The sequence below is a fragment of the Lacerta agilis genome, chromosome 3, assembly GCF_009819535.1.
Source record: "Lacerta agilis isolate rLacAgi1 chromosome 3, rLacAgi1.pri, whole genome shotgun sequence".
In the NCBI taxonomy this organism is placed as follows: Eukaryota; Metazoa; Chordata; class Lepidosauria; order Squamata; family Lacertidae; genus Lacerta; species Lacerta agilis.
Window position 1 is genome coordinate 93,256,991 of NC_046314.1, and position 26,740 is coordinate 93,283,730.

A 26,740-nucleotide genomic window follows, 5' to 3' on the forward strand; every position below is an offset into this window, starting at 1 on the left:
TTCCTTAAGGTCCCCAAAAGAAGCCAGATTATCCTCTACAAGGGCCAGGGCTTTTTCAGTGTTGGCTCCGACCTGGTGGAATACTCCAACGAGACTAGGGCCCTGTGGGACCTGACCTCCTTCCGCAGGGCCTGTAAAACAGAGTTATTCCACCTGGCCTTTAATCTAGCCTGATCCCCTATTCCCCCCTTTCCCCTTCCCTTTTTTCTGGTCCCCACATTAAAATTCCTCCCTGGTCTCCCTATTGGCCTAGCATGATTAACCTGGCCAGTTAGCCCTGGTGATCCCATTGATGTTTGTTTTTATGCTGTTTTTTAAGTTGTTTTAATCGTTGTCTTAAATTTGTTGTTAGCCGCCCTGAGCCCGGTTTTTGGATTGGGAAGGGTGGGGTAGAAATAAAAATTTATTATTATTTTATTATTATTATTTGCATTGGGAAACGGCCATAGCTGCCAACCTTCCCCTTTTTTGCAGTGGGAAACGGCGCTGGAATAAGGGAATTTTCCGCAAAAAAGGGGGAAGTTGACAGCTATGTATGGAGGTATGTGCCTGTGGAGGTGCACCTTCTCCAGCATTTTGGTGAGGTTCCTGGGCGTATTAGCGCTAGTTTTCTTGGTGTTAGGTACCACCTGTAGGTGAGTTTCAGAGTGAGTAGATCACCACAGCCAATCACAAACAAACACCCACACCCTAGGCCAACCCCAACCTCTCTCACCACCAAAGGAACACAAGTCAATAGCAGAGAACCTGCACAAGCGACGCTGACACAAAACCCCACATATATTAAGTAAAATAGAAACATCGCCACCTGACCCCACCCCCACTCACCTTTCCCCCCCCTCCACCTCTTTCCCCCTTTTCTTCCTAATGTCTCAACAAATGAAACTGATCTGTAAAATGTTACTTGAAAAAAAATAAAAGAGAGACATTGCACATACTTTTGTAAACCAAGAAAATATTTAATAAAATTACATTTTAAAAAACCCACAAAAAACCCATTGTGCTCTGTGACTAAGAACGCTCTTCTATCTGTCCTTAATCTTCCAACATTTAGCTTCATTGGACATCCACGAGGTCTAGTGTGATGACAAGGGGAGAAAAAAGCTTTTCTCTATCCACTTGCTCCGTGCCTTGCATAATTGCATGAACCTCTATCATGTAACCTCTTTACTCTCCTTTCCCCTAAACTATAAAGTCCCGAATACTGCAGTCTTTCCTCATAGGGGATTCCTTCTTGACCTTGATCATTTTGGTTGTACTTTTCTGAACCGTTTCCAACTCTACAATATCCTTTTTTGAGGTGAGCCTACCGAAACTGCACACAGTATTCCAAATGAAATTGTGCCACGAAATTCTTGAACGGCATTATGATATCGGTAGCTTTATTTTCAATTCGTTTCCTAATGATCCCTTGCATAAAACCAGCCCTTTTCACAGCTGCTACGCAGATAGGCTCAACATCTTCATTGAGCTGTCTACCATCTACCCCCAAGTCTCACTCCTGGTCGGTCAGTCACTGCCAGTTCAGACCCCAGGAGTGTATATGTGAAGTTAACCTTTTTTGACCTGACAGGCATCATTTTTACATTTGTTTGTATTTAATTGCATTTACCGTTTCACAACATAGTCACTCAGTTTGGGGGTGTCCGTTTGGAGCTCTTCACAATCCCTTTGTGTTTCAGCAAACCTGGACAATTTAGTCTTGTCAGGAAATTTGGCCACCCCTGACTCCTGGTCATTTCTGAACAAGTGAAAAAGAGCAGGTCCCAGTACCGATCCTTGGGGGAACTTTTATTTCTACATCTCTCCATTTGAAATTGTTTTACTTGTTTTAAATAGCTGTGTATAAGCTCCTTTACTGCGTCAATTCTTTTAAATTGTATGAGTATACTGTACTGCTGTAACCTGACCTGGGACCTTATGGTGAAGGGTGGGTATCGAGAAATCTTATAAACAAACAAAGAAACTGAGACTGTTTCATTGCAAAACAGCTCCAGCCCACATTTTATGTGGTTGTTGTGACAGGGAACGTATCTTTCATCCCTGTGTACTCTTTACCGTGAAGATTTCTTTTTTTGATTAGGGCAGCTAGATGAATGGATGTTTAATGGCACACATCCCTTTCCATGCCCTTTATGTTTGCCAAAGGAAACAGGTGTGTCGTCAACAGTGTTCCCACTGCAAACCCGAATGCTGAATAAAACGTGAGGTTCCTTCACTTTTGCTGGGCAGCCCATGTAGCCCAGGGTGCTGACTTAATGGTTAACTGTGCAGTAGTGATTAAGAGTTCCATAATCTCTGTCTCCCCACAGCCCTGGGGGTGGAACCACGAGGAACAAAGCATTCCTAAAATGAATGAATATACTAGGGATCGTTCCAAGAGGGAAGCCTTTTTGTGTGCTGCTGCTGTTGCAAGAAGTGCCAGGAAAAAACCCAACAACATTAAAAAGGAATATCACAGCTAGCTGTGGCCACTTGGGAGTATTTTTCGTGCTTTCCACTAGAAAGAAAGGCTTAGGTAGGACCAAAGTATGTGTAACTTAACAAGATCTGAGTTTGAAATTCCTAACATCCCCCCCCCCCAAAAAAACTGTGGTAAGTCCTGAATTGAATCGGGATAGTGGTTTCCAGCAACTGGATTCAGAGAAGCATTACTGCTTCCAGCCATGGAGGCAAAGCATAGACATTATGGCTAGTAGCCAGGGATCGTGTTGTCTGGCTGGTCCCTTCCCCAGCTGTGGGCTTATCTGGTGGCAGCAGCTGGATCTGGGAAGCTACCTGCCATTATAATTTCCCCACAGTGGACCCTGCTGGAGCACTTGAGCCCGGACAGCTTCCCAAAGACAGTGAACATAGCCTTGCATATGTGGTAAAAAAAATATTGGCTAAATCGATCGTAACTTGAAACGGGAAGCCTCTAGAAGCTGCTGGTTAGCTGAAAAACTGTTCCTTTTAAAAACCTGCTTTTATTCTTGGAGCTACATATTCAACAGCAGGTAAGCAAGCAAATCTTTCCAGATGAGACCTGTCTCTGGAATTTGGCACTTCTTTAATGCCCTCTCTTAAAAGTGCAGGCTTGCACCTCATCAAACAAGTTGTGCTAATTATCCCCTTATCCATGCCATGCCCAAAACTGCATAGTTCAGATAGGTGTGCTGTAGTTCTGTAATATACGGAATGCTGGAAGAATTCCAGAGGCTGTTAGTAATATTTTGTTTTTAAAAAGGGAAAGAGTATATATTAACATGTATGCATGTACAGTATATATCTAAGATGAACATGCTTGTGCGTTTCACAGCATGGCACTACCACAAGCCAGTGACATAAAGGAGGTTGATGGGAATTGTTGTTGTTCAGTCATTTAGTAATGTCCGACTCTGATGGTGTTTCCTGCTTGGCAGGGGGTTGGACTGGATGGCCCTTGTGGTCTCTTCCAACTCTATGATTCTATGATTCTTCGTGATCCCATGGACCAGAGCACGCCAGGCACGCCTATCTTTCACTGCCTCCCGCAGTTTGGCCAAACTCATGTTAGTAGCTTCGAGAACACTGTCCAACCATCTCATCCTCTGCCGTCCCCTTCGCCTAGTGCCCTCCATCTTTCCCAACATCAGGGTCTTTTCTAGGGAGTCTTCTATTCTCATGAGGTGGCCCAAGTACTGGAGCCTCAGCTTCAGGATCTGTCCTTCCAATGAGCACTCAGGGCTGATTTCTTTAAGAATGGATAGGTTTGATCTTCTTGCAGTCCATGGGACTCTCAAGAGTCTCCTCCAGCACCATAATTCAAAAGCATCAATTCTTCGGCGATCAGCCTTCTTTATGGTCCAGCTCTCACTTGATGGGAATAGCCATAGGCTATTCTTGCATTTAACATGTTGACCTGAACTACAGAAAATTAGTCACCCAAACCCTGCTGAAAACAATGGAAGGCATTACCAAAGCTGCACTCCTAGTGCAGATTTATAGGGGAATACACCTTGCTGAGTTTAGTGAGACTTGTTTGCTGTTATTCTGTGCTATGCAAAAGAAACTTTAAACAGGTTGTCGCTGCACATCAAGGAATTTATATGCCAACCTTCTCCAAGATTGGCATGCCAGCTAAGTTATGATACAACTGCAAGATAACATTGCAACATGGAGTGGTTTACTGTTCTAGTCAGTCAGCCTTACGTTAACGTTTCCTTCAGATAGTGCAAGGTAACATCAGACAAAAATTATGCAGGCAGAGCATGCCAGGGAATAACCTGGAGAATCAATACAGGCAAACTACGTGGTGCATGTTAGCTACTTTAAGTTTATTTGCAGCAGCTTCCAAATCCTGGCTGTCCCTTACTATTTAGCAGCTGCTACATCCAGAATGTGGGTCTGAGATAGCAGCAAGACAGACACCATGGGAACCGTCTGGTAATGAAACTTTAACAGATGCCACCATGTACCAAGGAGTTCGTACGCCATTCAAATTTAAAGCAAGGAAAGTTTTCAGCTTTGCATGCTTTGTGGTTCTGACTTGCCTTTCAGGAACTGTTCCCAGAAAGGTTTTTTTTTTTTTTTAATTCTCCTAAGGAGAATTCACTCTACTCTCAAGTCTTTAGGCCTGTAAGATCTATTTTGTTCTTTCGGTACAGGAGTCGGACACCTTTTGCCCTCCAGACAGTTTTGGGCTCCCAACTCCTATCAGCTCCAGCCAGGAATGATGGGAGGTTTGTAGTACGGTCGTACCTTGGTTGTCAAACAGAATACATTCCGGAAGTCCATTCGACTTCCGAAAACGTTCAACAACCAAGGTGCGGCTTCCAATTGGCTGCAGGAGCTTCCTGCATGCAATTGGAAGTCACGTCAGACGTTCGGGTTCCAAAGAACGTTTGCAAACCAGAACACTCACTTCCGGGTTTGCGGCGTTCGGGAGCCAAAACGTTCAAGTCGCAAGGCGTTCAGGATCCAAGGTACGACTGTATAGCAACCTTTGGAGGACCACATGTTCCCCAGCCCTGTTTTAGTAGAACCTCAGGGTCCACCAGTCAAAGTCAGCTGCAAGATAGTGGCTAAAGAGAGCGGGCGTCCACATAGATGTTAGGCGTAGGGAGTGTATGAGCACACGTTCAGCTCAGGGATTTCTCTGTCCTCAACAGAACTGAGCTTGCAGTCCTTTCACACAAAAAGATCATGCCAGGTTTCCCGCTAAGCTTTCTTTCTCTTTGTTCAGCTTTGTTTACAGGAGAGAGAGAGATCTTTTGCAGAGGAATTGCGAGTCAGATACTTACTCTCCCAACCACTGCAAGGCACCCACAGATCTACCTGCTTTCCTACCTCCTGTGGATCTTGACCAACCTTCCCACCCCTGGTCTAGGAGTGGGAAAGTAACCGAGTCATGGCATGTCTAAAATGCTTCCAACACTTTCCCTGTAAATCCCCCCCCCCCTTTGCAGGATCTAATGGTACAGATCGGCACCATCTGAAGGGTGTTTTATTCGATGGAGGTGACCAAAATCAGTATTACATTCCATCCTGTACAAGCACAGCTTGTTTCACGGGAATGTTTCTCACGGCATTTTTAAAATAGCATCTTGTGCCTTCACTGTGAACAGATGCACAAAGCATTTGGGCAGGCCTATTTAAGATAAATTTATGTACTTATTTTTTTATTTTTTTTGAAAAGAAACCTTTATATCGAATTGTACTTGCTTTGTGTTACAAGTTGTAAAGCACATTCCATGGCAAGAAATCAAACAAGTTCTTGGAATACGAGTTTACTATGTCTCATGGTTTCTCTGATAAATAAGCTACATGAGTTTAATTCCATAAGAGAACAAAGGAGAAAAGTGCCCCGTTCTTTATTTTTAAGAATTCGTAGTTCCGATTGGAGCAAAATGATGATATCTTGACTCCTCCTTGCTCAGTGTTGACCATGCAATTTTATACATGTCTACTTGAAGGTAAGCTCCATTGAGTTCAATGACTCTTACTCCCAGGTATATGGATATATAGGACTGCAGCCTTCATCTATCCATTTTCTTTCCACATTTTGTATAGAGTGTTTGCAGTTTGCGTTTTCCTTCTTTCTCTTCCAGCCAAGTTCTGAATGCCAAAAAGAATGGAAGTTATATTTATTTATCCTAATAGAGAACTATCAAATAGTTAATTTAGTCGAAGGGTGTGACTGCTCTAGTGAATGGAAATGTATTTTAATTAAACAATAAGTTTAGATAAAGTCCACTGGCAAAACTGTAGTTTACAAAAGCAGAGCTCAGGCACTACGTAACCCTATGCTCTCTGACCTTTGTTGAGTTTCCTTTCATTCTTCTCACTACTTCATATCAAGCTATTGTCTTGGGCATATTGCAGAATGTTCATTAGCTATAGGCATGCATTAGAACTTGAGGTTTTATTCCTCCAAGAAACTTAATTCTTATTTAGTGCTTGGAATGCCTTTTAATTCAACACAACCTCTTGGCTTTTCATAAGTTGCAAATTACGAGTTGTCCTTGGGAGCAAATACAATTTTTGCTCTCTGCTTCAGAGTGAATTCCATTTGTGTCAGAGTTCATCATGGTTTTAGAGTTATGGATCACGGATGCATTGGAGCCATGTTTTCTAGTTCAGGTTTATGAGGGAACAGGGTTAGCATTTGCTGTACATGTAGCTCTAAACCATGGTTTGTACTAGGGATGGGGAACCTGTGGCCTTTCAGGTGTTGTTAGACTCCAGCTCCCATCATTCTTAGGGACTTTGGGATGAAGGGCAGGGAATAAATAAATAACCCCTGACCAATGGGACTGATGGGAGTTGGAATTCAACCAGAGCCATAGAGCCACAGGTTCCTCACCCCTCGTTTACAGTCATGGGGGAAAGAAGGAGAGAATTATTATTACATTACAGTATAACCATTAGGAGTCACCAACAAGGTGCCTGTGGGTTGAATAATTTCCATGAGGTTTTCCCCTGGCATCCATGAGGGCTCTGAATGCCCCTGCCCCCATTGCCCCGTCATGAGGTGGTGAGGATGGTGACAATTTTATTCATAGAACAGAAGAAGGAAAAGTGTTTCGCGTTTCCTCCTTCAGCTCTCTGCCTGCTTTCCAAGGCTCAGATTAAGTCTACTGGATCCGACATTGAACCGCATTGCTTGGCAAAACAATGTGTGTATGTGTGTGCGTGCACTTTCTATTGGGGATGGAGGTTAATTTCGAGAAGTGGGAGAAAAACAACAGAGTGTGATGCCCATGGCACTTGTTCCAAAATCCCCAAGTGCCCATGAGCCTAAGAAGTTCGGTGACCCCTGGTTTGCAGCTTAACATGACATGTGGATGCAGTCAGAGAGTTAAAACAGGACAGTGTACCTTTGCAATGCCAATTCTGCAGATAATGTTGTGTTTGCGCATGTGGGACAGAGCATGCATTCAGTGCTCCTTCAAAGCAAGTTGTCATTTCTGGCTTGTGTCATGTTTAATTGTTCTTAATTATATGTAAATTGCCTCGAGATGGTGGCTTGGAAGGTGATTAATAAATCAGCGATGGCGATGAAGATAATTCTGTCTGGGTGGAAGGAAGCTGGTTTTAACTGTGCTTGCAAGGCGATGACCGTTACTTGCATAAAGGCAAAAATTCTGCCCCACTTAACCCTAAGCAAATAAACCTCATTTTTTCCCATTTGTGTGTGTGCTTCCCCCCCAGCAGGGATCTGCCTTTGGCATGGGCAACCTTTCCCAAACCTGGAGGAGAAGAGCAGCCACCAGAGGAGCGACATTCAAGTGTCTCTTGCTAAGAAGATCCAAAGTGTGAGAAGGCGAAGTGGGGGGGACGCTTTCCCTTTGCCCCAGCAGCCATGCCGTTTGGGTTGAAATTGCGAAGGACCAGGCGCTACAATGTCCGGAGCAAGAACTGCTTTATGACTCGAATCCGCTTGTTGGACAACAACGTGATTGAGTGCACACTCTCTGTGGAGAGCACCGGGCAGGAATGTCTGGAGGCCGTGGCTCAGAGGCTGGAATTGCGAGAGGTGAGGGTAACCCAGGAAAATACCATCTGCCGCCTGCAATTTGGCTTATTTTTAGCTCGAGCTGTTTGTCATTTGGAATCTGTTTATTAGAGTCATGTTATTCTTGGAACTGGCCCGATCTTATCACTGAGTGGAACTTTGGCAAACGTACCCTGCTTACATAAAAGTCCATTACCTACGGTTTGGATGGTGATTCAGTAATATTTCCTGTCAGGCCCTAACACTCTCAAGTGGTCTGAAAGAGAACTTCATTCTCTTTCTCCGTAAGCGAAAAAGGCTCCTTTTCATGTTAATGTTTCCTCTTGAGGCAGGGCATCAGACATGTTCAGAGTTCCACTCTTGTGAATATTTCTGTACAGTGGTGCCTTGGTTCTCGAACGGCTTAGTTGCCGAACAAATCGGCTCCCGAACGCTGCAAACACCTGGAAGTATGTGTTCCGGTTTGTCAATGTTTTTTGTAAGCCGAACCTCTGATGCGGCTTCCGCTTGAGTGCAGGAAGCTCCTGCAACCAATCGGAAGCCGTACCTTGGTTTTTGAACAAATTTCGGGAGTTGAACGGACTTCTGGAACGGATTAAGCTTTAGAATCAAGGTACCGCTGTATTTCACTGGAAAATAGGCACCCTCCCCACCCCTATTTTTTTTTTTACTGACAAAATTCACAACTCGCGAATGCAACCTGATTGTTCAGCTAGTGAAGCAATGTGCTTTTGATGCAGGATAAGACATCTCTGCTCCTGCTGCATTCCATCGAGGCCAGTTCCTCCCCCACTCACTCCGGATCAGTCATCACATAAATGTCATGAGCTGTACGCAGTGGGCAGCTTTCTGTGCAAACCAGCACTCGCTTGCCAGGCACCGAGGAGAGAAATTTGCGCTCGCTCATTTTTTTTGCTTGGAATGTTGGGCGAGCTTCAGATAATCCCAAATAAATAAATAATTGTTTCTGGAATCTCTTCTGAAGAATTATGCCTCTTTCCCTGGCTGTAGTACATCTATTTATTTATTTTAAAATCCCACTGGAAGCTGCTTCTGTTAGAAGCTGCTTTTAATTACTGTACTGTTCTACTGTACTGCCTCGAAATGATGTAAGTTTAAGCCACACCCACTGCTTGGACTCACGGGACGCTCCTTTTAACAACAACCAGTACGGGAAACCCAAATTCACGGTGATGCATGAAACAATGGCCATCTCTCTGATTCCATTGTTGCCTTTTCTTGCTTTGCGTTCGGTGTCATATTTTCACCGAGATCTCTGGTGTTTGGTTTTGAGAATGAAGCGTGCCTTTGGTTGATTTCAAAGGTCGTGAAGGGATATTTAAAGCAACCGAGATTTCATAGGCGGTAACATTGATACCTCTGTTCCACAGACACGTAGCTTTATTTTCTGTATGTCGGTAGCGGAGTTACAAGACTGCAAAATGTCCTGCCCGTACCTGGAAAAGAGGCAGTGAAAGAGGATGACCTGCTTGCTGAGACAGTGCAGTGAATCCACCTTTTGCCTCTACCTGTAGTTGGAGCATCCTCTGTTGCTGCCTTGCAGCTTCCAAAGCTCATGGCAGGATCAGCAAACAGCAGGGCTGGCCCAAATATTAGGCCTCAGGCAGCAGGTGTTGCTGGGTGGAGCAGCGACCACAACCCCTACAGCCCTTTCTCCTGATCTTCCGCACCATTGCTTGCCCACTAAAGAGCAAAGCTGTGTGTGTGTCACGGGCTGGTCAACTAGCCTGCTGCCATCAAGTATATACTGATGGATGCTATCCTGTTCCACGGCCAATGCTAAAGTAAGAGTAATCAGCCAGGCCAGTCAACTTCTGCATGTGGAGCCCATAAAATGTCTTGGCAGACTGCAAGTAACTTGAACCAGCCTGCACTTTAATCCACACTGAAATCTGACAGATAGATGTTTGCTCTGACAACACAGAGGAACGAAACAAACCAAGTGGTTATTTTATTCCTTTAAACAATTATAACATCAAGCCATTTGGGAAGGTGTGGGGAGTGAGGAAACTTGCATTTGAGAGAGGTGTGATATCACAAAGCTTATTCCTGATCCCTTAGGCCTAATCAAAGGATGGGGAAGTGTTACATTTATTCCTATCTCAGGACTGGCAAAATTTCAGTTGTTTCCTACTCTTTGTTTGATCATAAATTGTAAGTGCAAGGTGTATGTTGGTGCCAGAATCCTAGAATGAATTGAACCTCATTCACAAGACCAGATGCCATGTGAAATTCCACCACTAAGCTACTGTGAAAAGTCACATGAATTACTCCCCAAACTTTGATGGCCAGAGTTGGAGAACTAACAAGTTTGCCATTTAGTATAGGATGCAGGGCCGTCCTAAGCATGTGTGACGCCAGGGTGCAAAGATCCGCCTGGCGCCCCTAGGTTGCCCAGAGTTGTCAACCTTTTTTAAGGGGAATAGTTGTTTACCTTTAGAATGGTTGCGGGATGCCAACCAACGGGGTGCCAGCGCCCCACACACAGGGGCATATGAAGGTGGGTGCGGGTTCCATGCTGGGGGGACGACAAAATGTCGTGTGGCACAGTCACTGCACTGTCCGCCCGCTGGCCCCCCCCGCTGCATGGCGGCCAACTGTTTTGGAAGCACCTGGAGCGCTGTGTAATATTGTGGGCGCTGTGTGATGCATTCTGTTACGCGTGTCAAGCTGTGGGTTCCTTTGCTGGCTTTTCCGCTGTCAGCGCACACTCCCAGCGCCGCCCAATGTGGGGTGCCAGCGCAAAAGGATGGGGAATGCAAGTGGCAGCGGAGGAAAGATCTCCGGACGGGATCCGCGCGCTCCTATTCGTCGGGATTTGTTGTTGCCGTCAGTGCTATTGGCATGCAGCGGATCCCGTCTGGAGATGTTTCCTCCGCTGCCGCTTGCATTCCCCGTTGTTCTGCGCTGGCACCCCACATTGGGCGGCGCTGGGAGTGTGCGCCGACAGCAGAAAAGCCAGCAAAGGAACCCGCAGCTTGGCACATGCAACGGGATGTGTCGCGCAGCACCTACAATGTTACACGGTGCTCTGTGCATTGTGCCGAAACAGCCACCATGCAGCTGGGGCAAGAACAGACAGCTGAGCGGAGCAGAGCCCATCGGAGCGCCACGGGCTCTTCTGCTGCAGGCAGCTTGGCGTGAGTTCGGGGGCGAGCGTTGGAGTCTGGGGAAAAGCCACCCACAGCAGAACAGCCTGCGGCGCTCCAACGGGCTCTGCTCCACTCGGCTGTTGGCAGCTCTTCCCCGGACTCCCAACCCTTGGCCCTGGACTCTCAGCCATGCACCCCTAGTGCCAATGGTTAAGACGGCCCTGATAGGATGGAAGAATGAAGCAGTAGCTTAGCAGTAGAGCATTTACCTTGCATGTAGAAGGCCTCTGGTTCAATCCCTGGCATCTTACAGTAGGGCTGGGAATTGTCCTCTGTTTGAAACCCTGGGGTATCAATGCCAGACATTGTACCAGTGGCTCTGGATAGTTCTGCAGCTCTGACTTTGTCTGAGGCAACTTCTTAGGTTCCTAAAAATGAAACCTATTGTTATTTGGTAACTGTTAATACACATAGATTTTTAATTTATGGGAGGAAGTAAACAGGAGAGGGGTTTTGCTCTTTGTAAACTTGCCCAGCGAATAAACCTGCTTTTAAACTCTTCCTCCCCCTCTCCAGACACACTATTTTGGCCTTTGGTTTCACAGCAAGAGCCAGCAAGTGCGATGGGTGGAATTGGAGAAACCGCTGAAAAAGCAGCTGGACAAGTTTGCCAGCGAGCCTTTGCTGTTCTTTGGGGTCATGTTCTACGTGCCCAGCGTTGCCAGACTACAACAAGAAGTCACAAGGTACCCAAAGATCTGTTTCATTGTACTTTTCATAGTTGAGACCTCTGCCTTGCTGCAGATGTCACCAATAGCAGACGGCTCGGTGGGGTGGAGGGGCTTACCTGACCTCCTGGCAGGTGAGTCACTGCTGCTTACCAGGTGGGGTGAGGTGCCCAATGGGGTGATGCCAGATTGACTGCGCTGGTGCAATGGTACTATGCTGACTTGGCTGCTGCCTGACTCATCCAGCAGCAATGTTTCACCTACCACAAGGTGACGTAAGGACTGTTAACCACTGCAGAATGTAACATTTGCTCCCGATTTTCAGACCATGGTTTGCAGGGGGGTATCTCAGGAAGAGTTGCTAGGTACTGAAAAAACTCTGGGGACCTGTCCATGGCATAAATTTGCATAAGATTTACATATGGAGGCAATTTTAGGCTGACTTTCAGAGAGGAAGGGGGTAAGCAAAAACAGAACTCCACAGTGCCATCTGGTGTCACAGTGTTAGCGTGCATAAACAACGGACATAAGGCTCGTTTTCTTTGCCAATGCAGCTAAGTTCTGTGTCTGCATTGAATTCAAAATTGTTTTGACTGTTTTAATGCATGCAGTTGTTTTATATGTGGTTTTATTGTATTGTAAGATTGCTTCAAAGTGCTTCATAAGTGGCAGTTCACAAATTAAATTAAATAAATAAGTGTGCCAGGAGGAGGCTTCAGCAACATCAGGGAGGAATGTGAGCAAATTCCTCCCTCCCCCCCAAAAAAGTCGGTACTTTTAATTACAGACCCGTTAAACAGCAAATTTGTGGCCATCCAGCTGTTCTCTGTATTGCCAGCCGTCTGCAGGTGGAAGTACAGTACTTGTCTGGTGTTGCTGAAGCACCTGCGATTTGAATAGTTACCTGGTATAAAGCAGTCTTTATGGCCCTCTGAAGGACAGATATTTGCATGGATTGCTAATTTAAGTCGGCTCTTCAAGTGTAATGCATCCCTTGATGCTGATATAGATCCCTGTTTATAATACTTGCAGATCAAACGGCCATGTTTACACGGCTCTCTAGTTGCATAGACAAAATCCACCATATGGCCGTGTTACCTGACTTACGCTGCAATCTTATTTGTGCCTCCTCAGAAACAAGCCTCGTTGAGTTCAGTATAGTGGCTCTAGATTTTCTCCAGTCTCGGTCACTGTGGACGATTCCAGCAGAAATCCCGAGCTGCCATTTTAGTGTTTCTAGATCAGTGTTTTTCAACCACTGTTCCGCAGCACACTAGTGTGCCGCGAGATGTTGCCTGGTGTGCCGTGGGAAAAATTGAAAAATTCAAGAGAATTACTTTATATATAGTCAATATAGGCACAGAGTTAATTTTTTTAACATTTTCTAATGGTGGTGTGCCTCGTGATTTTTTTCATGAAACAAGTGTGCCTTTGCCCAAAAAAGGTTGAAAAACACTGTTCTAGATAGACATACCTAGGTTTTGTACTTCTTCCTGAAAGGACATCAGTGGCATTTGAATCTCCTCAGGCTCATTGAAGTGTAATGTGCCAAGCCCTATTCACATGCATTGAAATTAGTGTAAATATGAAAGCAGGCTACAGAGCTCAACAAGTATGGTGTTTTTTTACATTTCCGGTAAATTTTAAGGCCTGGTGCAGACCTTCCATGTGTTTTCCGGTGTGAATTCCCCACTCCGTTTGCGGGTTGCTTTAACTTTGCAGCATTGTTAAATCTGCACAGAAACAAATCAGGAGTGACGTTAAAACAGGTGGTGTGGCTGTAGCATGGCTGCTCACGCATCCATTCTCACACGGGCTGGTTATGTGAATCATCCTTAACCCTGCTGTGGGCCTTTAAGATGTCCAATGCCGCAGGAACTCAGCTCCTTATACCAGGTCCATTGCCTAACCAGCGTGACATTTTCCAGGGCTTGAGGGGAAAGAAAAACACCATAAATAATTATCTGCATGAAAGATTGAAGGTCACATTTACAAAAGGACCCCACATCAAAAACACAGTGGCAACGAGATGTTTATGCAGAGGACAGCAAGTTGGCTTATCATGCGGCATTTTGAAGTCCAACTGAGTTGCACTAATTTCACTCATCCGTCTTTGTGGACTCCATTTTTTTCTGCCTTTTTCATGCCAGGCTCATAGTTCATGATTCTAACCAGGATCAGTTTTCCCAGATACATCTCTCCCCCCCCCCCCGACTCGACATCCAAAGTAAAGTAAGATAAAGTGAGGAACTCGTAATGTGAGCAGTGTTCTGTCATTGTTTATCTATCTGCCTGTTCCTCTCATCCTGTGATTCTAACTTTCCTGGAAAATGATGCGGGATGAAAATCGGTTTTGTGATGGCAAGGGGAATTATAAATCAAGAAGAAAAAACAGTTGTGCCTCCATCTCTCCCTGCACCCATTGTTTCCCAGCAAGGAAAAAGGCACTCATAGTTTCCTCAAACATTTCAGCCTGCCTTTGCAACATACTCTTTTTGCATGTTTGAAACTGTTGCAGTGTGAGAACATTGTTTTTAAGTGCCTTCCCTCCATTTGGCAATTTTTAGTGCGAATATTAATCCTTTGGTCAGGTAACTAAACAGTTTCTAAACAGTGCACTTTTCGTTACCTTGATTAGTTTGGGTATCCGACTGTACCAGTCTGCCTTTGAACTGGGGGCTGCTGATCAGATTATTTTGCTCCAGGTTGTGGATTCTCCCCCCCCCCAATTTTTCCCCACCCCAAGTACCCACACTGGTCTCATGCACATGGCTGCAGAATTCATGCTCACAGTGCACAGCATAGGAAAATAGGTCCTGCATGGCTGCGGGTATCTAATAATAATAATAATAGAAGAGAAGAAGAAGAAGAAGAGTTTGGATTTGATATCCTGCTTTTCACTACCCGAAGGAGTCTCAAAGCGGCTAACATTCTCCTTTCCCTTCCTCCCCCACAACAAACACTCTGTGAGGTGAGTGGGGCTGAGAGACTTCAGAGAAGTTTGACTAGCCCAAGGTCACCCAGCAGCTGCATGTGGAGGAGTGGAGACGCGAACTCGGTTCCCCAGATAACAAGTCTACCGCTCTTAACCACTACACCACACTGGCTCTCTAATAATAATAATAATAATAATAATAATTGTTTATTTTTTGTACCCCACCCATCTGGCTGAGTTTCCCCAGCCACTCTGGGCGGCTCCCAAATGAATGTTAAAACACTACAGCATTAAATATTAAAAACTTCCCTAAACAGGGCTGCCTTCAGTTGTCTCTTAAAAATAGGATAGCTGCTTATTTCTTTGACATCTGATGGAAGGGTGTTCCACAGGGCGGGTGCCACTACCAAGAAGGCCCTCTGTCTGGTTGCAAAGGGGGCCAAATTTTGGCACACTTTTAATAGCCGTGCTTTCCTTCAATATTATCAGTAAAATGTTGCAGCCCTGTTGTGAAACCTGGAACAGAATAGAATAGGCCAGGCACCTTTTGAAAGTTATGTGACTTTTTCATAGTGGGTGTTTTTGTATGGTCATGTGTTGGATTTAATGTTCTTGGATTCTTTGTTTTCATTCCACGGGATTCTTCTAGAGGGGTCAGAACTTTCTCCCGTGGGCTTTGGAATGAGAGCGCCTTCAATGGTTTTAATTCGCTGTTTATAAAAATAATTTGCTGAGGATGGCAAACCCTTCTCCCTGCTGACTCCCACCAGTGAATGGAGAGCTTGTTCCCATTGTGTTGAGTATTGAAGCCTGAACTCTTTGCGGCAAATATCTTAAGACCATATTGAGGCTTTGCTAGGCTCTCAGCCTTGAAAAATGGGGTGGGGGCGGCGGAGAGAGACTGTGTAGGTCAGGGAGGTGAAGGCAGAATATTCATACAGTATTTGAAAACATTTGAAATGTGTATTGCCTAACTTGGAAAAGTCGGACGTATCTTGCAGCAGCAACTTACTGTCTGTAGACATTAGAGCAATTTCATGTTGGTAATTAATATTTATTTCTTTATTTTACTCGAGTCATGTCCTGCTCTTTAACAGGGCTTCCAGTGGTCACCCATTCAAGGGGCTGAATGGTCTACACCTGGTCCACCCACAACAAGGGTACTGTTTGGGGGAGACTGTTGGTGGGAACTGTAATGTCTTTGAGAAAACCCTGGACTTCGGCAATGAGGAAACAACGCTGCCAAAGCAGTCTTTACTAAGCCGTATCATTGTTTATTAAAGAATCATACACAGCGACGACATCCCCCACGAGGAGGGAGTAAAACACTAAATGAATGAATGGGAGGGGAACAGATTACAACTAAAATACCTGTATCCCAGCTAATAGAATTCAGGTGTACAGATTGAGATTCCACATACATCAGACTGTGGTTAAGCTTGGCTACAGTTAATTTGAAACAAAGGGCTGGGCAGGTGGATTCTCCAAACTCTGGTGCAAGGTTAGGAGAGTTCAGAATTTTATTATTTAACTTAAAGTTCCTTTGTCCAGGTCCCAGCTGAACATTATACATGATGCTGCAAGAGAGTCATTTTCAATCACCCATCTCCCCAATCTTCATTTCCCTAATTGGCTAATGTCAGAATGAGGATTCTGGATTGGGTAGATTCAGGTTAGCTCATAACTGTGGTTTAATTGGGCCTATCCCCCACTCCTCCTAGATTTTGGGTTAAATAAATGCAGTTTCTTCACCGCTTACGTTGACAGTTTTTTGTTAATGCCATTTATGTCAGAAACCTTCCAGATCAAGTCTGTATGTATGACCTGAATGAGCGGCTTGCTTTGTGTGATTGCTTTACATTTGATTGAGATTGGGCTGCTCGGGGGGGAAAAAACAACTTTAAAAATAATATACACATCTTGGCACTTTCCAATATTCTCTGTTATGCTTTGCCTGACTGAACGTTAACTGTTAAAAACGTGTCTAAAGAAGAAAATATTTAAAAATAATTTTTAGAAAGGTTGAGGGTTCCTACCCCCAACAAACACACTCGGAACGACATGGGAAACAGCTGTACTTTAGTACTGTACTTCAAACGTCTTGAGAAGAAAGTGGACTCGTAAATGAATGAACTTTGAAAAGTGTAGCCAAGGGGTGTGTAAAACGCTCGTGGCTTCTATTGGCACGTGGAGTGAGTGATATGGCATGGCTCTGCCAAAGGAAACTAAAACCTTAGAGGCAAACAAAACATTTTGTGGTAAGATCAAAAACGCTTGAAGCAAGATGGTTTGCTTAGAGCTTCCTTCTTAAAGACCACAATTCTAAACAGTTTTACAGCTAGGGATTAAGCCCCATTGGCTACAACAGGCCTTACTTCGTGCATAGGATTGTACAATGTGCTTTTCTGCTGTAGAATACTGTAATGCATTTCTCCTGGGCAGGACGGTGGGTTTTCAAATTATTATGATTATTCTGGTGGCAGCTTTATATCATGGAGGCAGCAGGCGCATGTGTAATATGCATTGACATATCTCTCAGTGACTCATGGTTGTTACACATAGGTTCGTTGAAAGTTTTTGGTATGAAACAACTGCCCGTTTCACCTGCGCAACGGTGTTGCAAAGTCAGAGCGGCACGAATATACATGTGTGAATTTGTCCTTTGTAATACTTGGGGAGTCCATGGAGCGGGCGGTCTTGGGAACCTTTGATCGATTTCTGCACTGATGCAGCCTGAACCCATAGGCAAAACTGACATTATTTAATGCTAGATTCAGGTAGGTTGTCATGTTGGCCTGATGCAGTCGAAATAAAACAATTAAAAATATTCCAGCAGCACCTTAAAGGTAAAGGTAAAGGTACCCCTGACCATCAGGTCCAGTCGTGTCCGACTCTGGGTTTGCGGCGCTCATCTCGCTCTATAGGCCGAGTGAGCCAGCGTTTGTCCGCAGACAGCTTCCGGGTCATGTGGCCAGCATGACAAAGCAGCTTCTGGCGAACCAGAGCAGCGCACGGAAACGCCGTTTACCTTCCCGCCGGAGCGGTCCCTATTTACCTACTTGCACTTTGACGTGCTTTCGAACTGCTAGGTGGGCAGGAGCTGGGACCGAGCAACGGTAGCTCACCCTGTGGCAGGGATTCAAACCACCAACCTTCTGATCAGCAAGCCCTAGACTCTGTGGTTTAACCCACACACCTTAGAGACCAACTAAGTTTGTTCTAGGTATAAGCTTTTGTGAAGAAGTATGCATGCACACGAAAGCTTATACCTAGAACAAACTTAGTTGGTCTCTAAGGTGCTACTGGACTATTTTTTAATTATTTAATGCTGTGGAGGCTCATTCAGTTTTCTAGCATAGGCTTCAAATATCTGAAAGACCATCTCCTTCCCTACAGTCCCTCTCGGGAGTTAAGATGGGCACGCAACACCCTCAAAAGTTAACGGTTAATTTTAGGATGAAAGAGGGGTGGAGCAAGGCTTGTGAGGTATAGAATGTGGGCATGCCGCAAGCGCCTTTTACTGTATTAAAAGCCCCAGTTCGCTGTAATCTAACTTGCTGAAATCTGTTCACTCTCATTGCCACCGGGAGATGTGAGCCATACGCCAATGTGGCTAGTTAGTTGGTTGGTTGAACAAGAGTAGAAAAAAAGAAGATTCCTGAATTCATGGTATTCTGGTTTCCTTCCTCTGCACTTCATGGGAATGCAACTGAGTCAGTGATCAGAGCAAACCTCATTTGAGGACGCAAGGAAGACCGGAAAGCTGCTTATCATTTGGGCCCTTTCAGCAATGTGCTGTATTTATATTGGAAATGACAGGGCTGTTTTTCCTTTGGCTGTCAGCTACAGAACTGCTGCTGCTTCCCCAGTCCCTTAAAAAAAAAAAAGTATTACAATGTGATCTGGGAAGGGGAAAAAAAACGTTACGGTACTTTGGCATGATCTAAAATAAGGTGTGTTAGTATCAAGAGGATGCTCAGATTTGGGTATATTTTCCCTTGCTTTAAAAAATGTATTTCTATTTGTACATTTTACCAGGGGGGGGGGGATTGCCCAGGAATAGGAACAAAAGAGTTTGATACCTGATTACCAAGTTTCCATTTGAGTTGCACCTCAAAGCACACTTTTCTATAAGATGGTTGTGAGTTTCCAATTAAAATGCATATTGTAACTTTAAACATGGTTTTAGTAAAGTTGACAACCCTATTAAGTAGAAGCACAGGGGCCGACTTGTACATTTGACAGCTAAAATGAATGAGCCTGCTTTTGTCTTAAGAGCAAGCACTTTACCTGTCTCTTCCTCAGGTGTGCACCATAAGCAGGGCTGTCTTAATGGCCCCATGAGGGCGGGCGTGGGTTGGGGAGGGGGCGCCCGGTATGCCGGCGGGCTCGCGGGGGCGCCCCTGGGGGGCCTGGCGCCCTGGTGTGCCGCGCCACCCAGCCCCTATGACGAGACCCTGACCATAAGAAGAAATTGGAAATACCCACCATTGGGTTTAAAGCGACTGAGGTTTGGTATTACCGGTATATCCAATTACTTTAACCTTTGGTTTATTGGAAAAATCCAGCATCAGAAACTGTGGTTTGATTCAGTACAACATGGTTTCAATTCACCACAATTTGCACTTGAAGCAGATTTTCCCCATCTTCTCCTCTGGCATGCACTGAAAAAAGGAATGGGGGAAACTTGACCCCAAAGTTTAAGCAGGTTCGCTCATGTAGCACTAAGCTCCATTTTAGCTTTGCATCTGAATCAGACCATGGAAATATTTGACAATGGGGAAGTTTCTGAAATTTGCCTCCAAGAACAAAGATCCTGAATTCACACCACAAATTCACAGTGCAGTCCTACCCATGGCTAGTTGGAAGTCAGTCCTGTTGAATTGGTTGGGACTTACTCCTAGGTAAGTAAGCCTTGGGCATCTTCCCAAATCAACCACCACATTTTGTGTTCACATAAACTCTCAGCAGCAGTCTTGGAGACCTTAGTACAGCCTAGTAGTTTATTACCGCTAGTAGTAGTTTATCACTTAGTAGCAGATAGGTCACCCCTCTTTCTCTGCCTGGCAGAAACCACCAGGAACCACCAACAAGGAGGAGGGGAAATCTGCTAATCCACTGGGAAGGGTTTGGTCTTGGGCATGTTGAGACCATGATGTGCCGAAGAGTGTTGGCAGTGCAGAAGGAGGGTGCCCCTTTGCATCTTTTTATAAATATAGCAACATAGATGATTCATAGTGTTTCTGCCCAAGCAATGACATCACCTAAGCATCTCATGGTGCTGGTAGGGTGGGACTGCTTAAATCAACTTCCTTGCTACCCACTTGCAATCTCAGCACAAGCAATTCTTTGCCCTTGTTTGTTGTCCTGGTTCCTGCTGGGGAAGGTTTCTGCTTGCAAACGTTCAAAAACACCTCACAAGAGGAAAGCAGGCTTCTTGACCTTTTTATGTGCCAAATTATGGGTTGAATTATGGCTCCACCATGTGGCCCTGCCAAAATGTAACCAGACTAGGTGTTGGTTAATAGTATCCATAGTTCCACTGGAAGCTACCTTATATTGAATCAGACATTTGGTCCATCAAGTTCAGTGTGGTCTACAGGATTTGAGACAGGGTTCTCTCCCAGCGCTACCTGGAGATGCCAAGGATCAGGGCCGGCCAACCCACGAGGCAAGGTGAGGCAACCACCTCAGGCAGCAGCATCCAGAGAGGCAGCAGATCCAGCCGCCAAGGAATGCACCACCCGCTGCTGCTGTGGCAGAAACTGCAGCATGCTCTTTCGAGGCTGGATCCTCCTTGGCGGCCCCCACAATGCCACCTCTGCTGCAGCCTCTCAGAGGCAGTGTTGGCCCATCCTTAGGGAGAAAATGGTGGGGGCTACTTTCTGGAGTCTGCACCCACCCGGCTTGATTCAGAGCAGGCCTCTTTCACCCCACAGCAGCCTTCAACCGTCATGTAAGGTTGATTTGATTTCTCCCCACCCCTTGTTCCTGGTGTACATCTTTCATTTGCCTTTTCTTCCCTGGTGGGGTGGGGACGCCATTTTGTGGTTAGCTAACAGGTGCCCAAATGTCTTGGGTCGGCCCTGTGAAGAATGCAGGGCAGGTGTTCCACCACTGAGCTACAGCCCTTCCGTGTGTCAGGTGGCAGCGGTATGTAAAGATAGGGTAATACAGGGGAAACTCGAAAAATTAGAATATCGTGGAAAAGTCCATTCATGTAAGCAATAGTTTTCATTAGCTACTGGAGTTTAATATATGATATAGACTCATGACATGCAAAGCGAGATATGTCAAGCCTTTGTTTGTTATAATTGTGATGATTATGGCTTACAGCTGATGAAAACCCCAAAGTTGAAATTGTTAATTTGGGGTTCTCATCAGCTGTACGCCATAATCATCACAATTATAACAAATAAAGGCTTGACGTATCTCGCTTTGCATGTCATGAGTCTATCTCATATATTAGTTTCACCTTTTAAGTTGAATTACTGAAAGAAATGAACCTTTCCATGATATTCTAATTTTTCGAGTTTCACCTGTACTTATTTATATGTTTTATTAATTTGATTTAATAATTTATAGGCCACTTAACCCTTTCCCTGCTGAAGAAATAATTCACGCTTGCTTTATTTGGTCAGGCTGTTTGGGCTACTGGTTGTCCACTGTGAGAACAGGATGCTGGCCTAGATGGCCTGATCCAGCAGGCTTTTCGTATGTTCTTAACTAAGTTGTCGTGTGCGTGAACGAGGTCCGCTTGTGCAATAGGACTTTCTCCCCCTCTCCTTTGCCCATATGCCCCTGAAATTGCCTCTGGAGGGTTGGGGAGAAAACCCAGAACAGGTTTAGGAGGCACACAGGGGTAGGATGGAGTGGGGAATCCCATTGCATGTGGGGACCTTTATTCTTTGCATTCATACCCCACTTAGCACCCTTTGCATCTGAGAACTACCCCCTCTCAGCTGCTTTGTATTTAAATTGGAACCACATATTGCATTCCTCGACCACCATTCCATCCCAGTGATGATTCCTGTGCTGCCTAAGCCCCAGAATTGTGAATCCATTACTGTTTAGACAGCATCAGTTTGAATTTAGAGGTTGATGGCTCATTAGAGAATTGTGTTCTGCAACAAAGTATGGACCCCGGGTTTCCGTCAGGGCTGCAGAGTCGTCGTTCCCAAGAACTCAAGAACTGGCCATCCCTTGTCTAAACTGTTGAGGGAGAGCTTAATGTAATTAGCTGCATTTGCATAACCATTGTAATATGCAAACGAGCCTGAAAGAAGATGGGAGTTCAAAAGTGTGACACAATTTCCTTTGCGCCTTTCTTGCATCTTAGTGCTTGCAGAGTTCAATTAACCCTCTTTGTTACGAAAAAAAATGAAAGCAATAATTAAAACGAGACAACTTACTGACTAATTGTACGAGGCATTTTCAGCACGACTTGTTTGAAATAACTCAAGTGGCCCTGACCTTTTGGGTTTTACAATCTGTAGATTTCTCTGTAATGGGGGATGCAATTTTTCTCAAATCAAAATAGGAAAAGCATCTCTGCAGATGCTTCTACACAGAAAAAATAAATGGTAGTTCCCACTTGTGTGAGGAGGGGAAGGATAATTATCCGAATATGATTAACTCCCCCCCTCCTCTTTCTCCTACCCCCCATGTAGTTAACAGTGAGGAATTTATGTACTGTGAGAGGTCAGTGAATGGGTAACTAACGTAAATGAATGCAGCTTTGTTCTTTTTACTAGGGCTTTCAGATAATTCACTGGAGAGTGGCTGATGAATAATTTGAGGGGAAATATAAATATATCCTCAAAATTTCATGAGATGTGCTCAATCTCTCCACGGTCTCTATTGGCACAGCAGCATTCAAGCTACAACAGTGAGCAGACCCAATGCCACTGTGCATTTGCCTCCGACAGTAAAAGGACTTGCTCAGTGCCCTCTCTTTGCCCAGGTCAGATAACAATGTCGCTGGTTTGCACAGAACCTTAAGCATGCACACCCAGGCAAAGAATTGCATTCACATGCTCTCCCCCACTTGCCCCGTTGCACGAGGAAGGAAGGAGAATTTCTGCCAAGTTTATTTTTAAGCTACGTCCGCACTGTACCTTGAAAGCACTGTGACATCACTTGAACAGTCACGTCTTCCCGAAATAATCCTGGGAACTGTAGTTTGCTAAGGGCATCGAGAATTCTTAGGAGGCTCCATTTCCCCTCCCAGTTCCCTCAATGGTTTACCATTGAATCCCTCTTCCCAGGGATCTGTAAAGGAATCGTACCAGATTCTTCCCTGAAGAGAACTCCTCTAGCGGGGTCACGACACACCACACCCCAGTGCCTGCAGACTCCATTACCAGCGTACCCACCCCGAAGGCAATCGGGTCGATGGAGGGTAACCGAATGTATAATTTGAAAACAATCCTGTTTCACAGGTGATTCTGAAGTTGGGATTTAGTTAACAACGTTGAGCCTACAAGTCACAAAAGAATTCCATTCGCTTGCCCAGACCTGTGGCGTTTCTGCAGAGCTTAGCGCTGTAGTGAGCTGTAAACACATACCTGGGCGCGAACTGCTGGGTACAAGGATGTCACTTTTACATAACCCCTCTTGAGAGGTGACCCACGTTGGCTTGCGATTGCAAAGGGCATCTCCACATAAATAAAGCTGAAGCCCATGCATATTTAAAGGTAAAGGTACCCCTGACCGTTAGGTCCAGCCGCGGACGACTCTGGGGTTGCGGCTGTAATAAGAAAAAATTCTGCCCTTATTCCCTTATGGGGTACACAAGAGCCCTTGCAAAGTCCTTTGCAGGTTCTCCATTGGTAGGAGTAAAAAAACAGAGGCCAACCAGAGAAGATTGAGAAGCAAAGCAGCTAGTAAGCTTGATCTTTATTGAAGCTGTTGCAACAACGGTGTTTCTCAGGGGAAAAGACCCAGAACAATGCAGGCATGCTCTTATAAAGACATTTCAAAATCCCCCCTGGAGTCTACCCACCCCCAGAAACATCATCCAATCAACAGAAGAGATGTAAGCCAAGACCACCATTTCCCCAGATACATCAGAGCTACATCACAAAATGGGAGGGTCAGAGGAGGTAACTTGGGAGTTTCCCACACCTGTGCCATCTCTCCTTGACCCCTCCCAGACACACATTTCTGCAAAACAAAAGGTTTCCTGCCCTAGGGCTAATGGCTGTCCTTTGTGAGGGAAATGGCCCATCATCTGGCACTCAGGCAGACTTTTCACCTCCTCCCTGCAGATGAAAACACTTGGCCAGCTAAGAGTCAAAATGGAGTGAGGCCTGTCTTTCTGTGCTGTTTTCAGACATGTGGCCTTATTTGTTTGGTACATTAATAACAATTATTATATATATATGAAGGATCTTAAAATTTTTACAACACGGCGCTCATTTCGCTCTATAGGCCGAGGAGCTGGTGTTTGTCCACAGACAGCTTCCGGGTCATGTGGCCAGCATGACTAAGCCGCTTCTGGCAAACCAGAGCAGCGCATGGAAATGCCATTTACCTTCCTGCTGGAGCAGTACCTATTTATCTACTTGCACTTTGACGTGCTTTCAAACTGCTAGGTGGGCAGGAGCAGGGACCGAGCAACGGGAGCTCACCCTGTCGCAAGGATTCGAACCGCCAACCTTCTGATCGGCAAGCCCTAGACTCTGTGGTTTAGAGCAGGGGTCCCCAAACTAAGGCCCCGGTGGCTGGATGCTGCCTAATCGCCTTCTAAATCCGGCCTGCGGACGCTCAGCGAATCAGCGTGTTTTTACATAAGTAGAATGTGAGCTTTTATTTAGAATGCATCTCTGGGTTATTTGTGGGGCATAGGAATTCGTTCATCCCCCCCCCCCCAAAAATATAGTCCGGCCCCCCACAAGGTCGGAGGGACAGTGGACCGGCCCCCTGCTGAAAAGGTTTGCTGACCCCTGGTTTAGAGTAAGTCATGTTCAGTACTGTGGGAGTTGCCTCCAAGTAAGAGTTACTTTTGTTGTTGTTCAGTCGTTCAGTCGTGTCCGACTCTTCGTGACCCCATGGACCAGAGCACGCCAGGCACGCCTATCCTTCACTGCCTCCCGCAGTTTGGCCAAACTCATGCCAGTCGCTTCGAGAACACTGTCCAACCATCTCATCCTCTGTTGTCCCCTTCTCCTTGTGCCCTCCATCTTTCCCAACATCAGGGTCTTTTCTAGGGAGTCTTCTCTTCTCATGAGGTGGCCAAAGTACTGGAGCCTCAACTTCAGGATCTGCCCTTCCAGTGAGCACTCAGGGCTGATTTCTTTAAGAATGGATAGGTTTGATCTTTTTGCAGTCCATGGGACTCTCAAGAGTCTCCTCCAGCACCATAATTCAAAAGCATCAATTCTTCGGCGATCAGCCTTCTTGATGGTCCAGCTCTCACTTCCGTATATTACTACTGGGAGTTACTTTAAAAGAGTTACTTTAAAAGAGGCTTATTATGCCAATTTCTAAACAAACTGCTTACAACCTGGAAGATAATGTGTCGCTTCACTGTGAGAATCTGTCTCAGGCTCACATGTTTTCTCCTCCTTTCGCCCTCTCTCCTCTCCTCTGTCTATTTTCTTCACTTGAGGCAAACCAGGAACCAAAGCAGAATCAAAGCTATTCCACTTCACATTTGCAAGTGCATGCAAAAGAGCCGACAGAGGTTTGCTTTGAACTTTGAAAGGAGGCATGAGAGATAAGGCGTACATTGGAGATTGGGGCTTTTCAGTGGTGGGGTTCTCTTCCAAGAGATATATGATGAGCTCCCTCAGCTCAGGTCTTTTAGGAAAGTTTTTAAAACTCATTTGTTTCCCCCGGTTTTTACTTGAAGGTTTTACTGCACATTCTGCTCCTGGGGTTTTTATTGGTAGCTATTGAATTTTATTGCATTGGGCTTATATAAGCTGACTCTTTTTTTTTTTTTTTTAAGAATTATATGTTCCAGTGTTAACGGTAAAATTGTGCATTTGCTATTAACACAAGTTGCCTTAGGAAGGCTATATAGCCGTGAAAGACAGCTTAGAAAGATTTGAAACAATTCCTGACCTGCAAAATGGGAATAATAATCAGGCATGCCATGGTTTTCAGCATCACACTTGTTCTGGACCACATATTTGAAATGTGGGAAAGAACAAAAGGATTGCAGTAAGTTACTCCGTGGGTAACAAGTAAATGATAAATATAAAAGAATGATCCACCAAGGATGGTTCCACGTGCTCCACGTACTGAAAGCATTTTTACAAGAAGACTTTACAGCGCATCTCATATCCTCAGATTCTTTTAGCATGAATCTCATTATCTGGCCTGGCCATTAACCTGGCTGAATACCAGAGGAATCTTCAAACTGTTGACTCACATTGCTTCAGTATGTAACCCAAGCTACAGTACTTTCCCCCACACTGTAATGTTAGTGGCGTGTCCCTTTCAAGGCAAGCAGAAGCATATTTTGGGATGATTCAGTTGGTGTGGCTTGGCACAATTAAACTCTATTATGGTGAGCTTACCGTGCGTGGAAGTTGTCTGTGGGATAGTCTGACCCCCATCATGTGAATCCCAGTTATGCAAAACTTTTCAATTCAAGTTCCCCATATAAAGCATTGCATTGCAGTGCTAATTTGACATTCCTTTCTTAAATAATTATTGTGCCCCCTTTAGCTGCTATGTATGAATGATAAAGCTGTCAATGGCAACTAGTTGTGAGAGCGATATAATTATGTCCACCACACAGCTATGCCTGTTTATGCCAGTTGCTGCTGGGGAGCTGAAGTGGGGAGGGTGCTGTTCTTGGCTTTCTGTAGGCACCTGGTTGGCCACCTTGAGAACAGCATGCTGGATCCCGTATTAAAAATAACACAAATAAAAGGTCAAGACCAGGGGTCAGCAAACCTTTTCAGCAGGGAGCCGGTCCACTGTGAATTCCTATGCCCCACAAATAACCCAGAGATACATTTTAAATAAAAGCACA

At 45.1% G+C, this 26,740-nt stretch overlaps 1 protein-coding gene across 2 annotated transcripts in view; it reads left to right on the forward strand.

The window, feature by feature from the left end:
- The window catches only part of PTPN14 (protein tyrosine phosphatase non-receptor type 14), a 112,431-nt gene that overhangs the window by 38,345 nt on the left and 47,346 nt on the right, over window positions 1–26,740 (forward strand). The window contains exons 2-3 of one of the 2 annotated variants that reach the window (XM_033144776.1): window positions 7,672–7,996; window positions 11,665–11,834. In XM_033144776.1, coding sequence (XP_033000667.1) covers window positions 7,823–7,996; window positions 11,665–11,834 — 344 coding nt within the window. In that variant the 5' untranslated portion in view covers window positions 7,672–7,822. The remainder of the gene's footprint in view (window positions 1–7,671; window positions 7,997–11,664; window positions 11,835–26,740) is intronic. The other variant, XM_033144777.1, reaches the window with a different exon arrangement.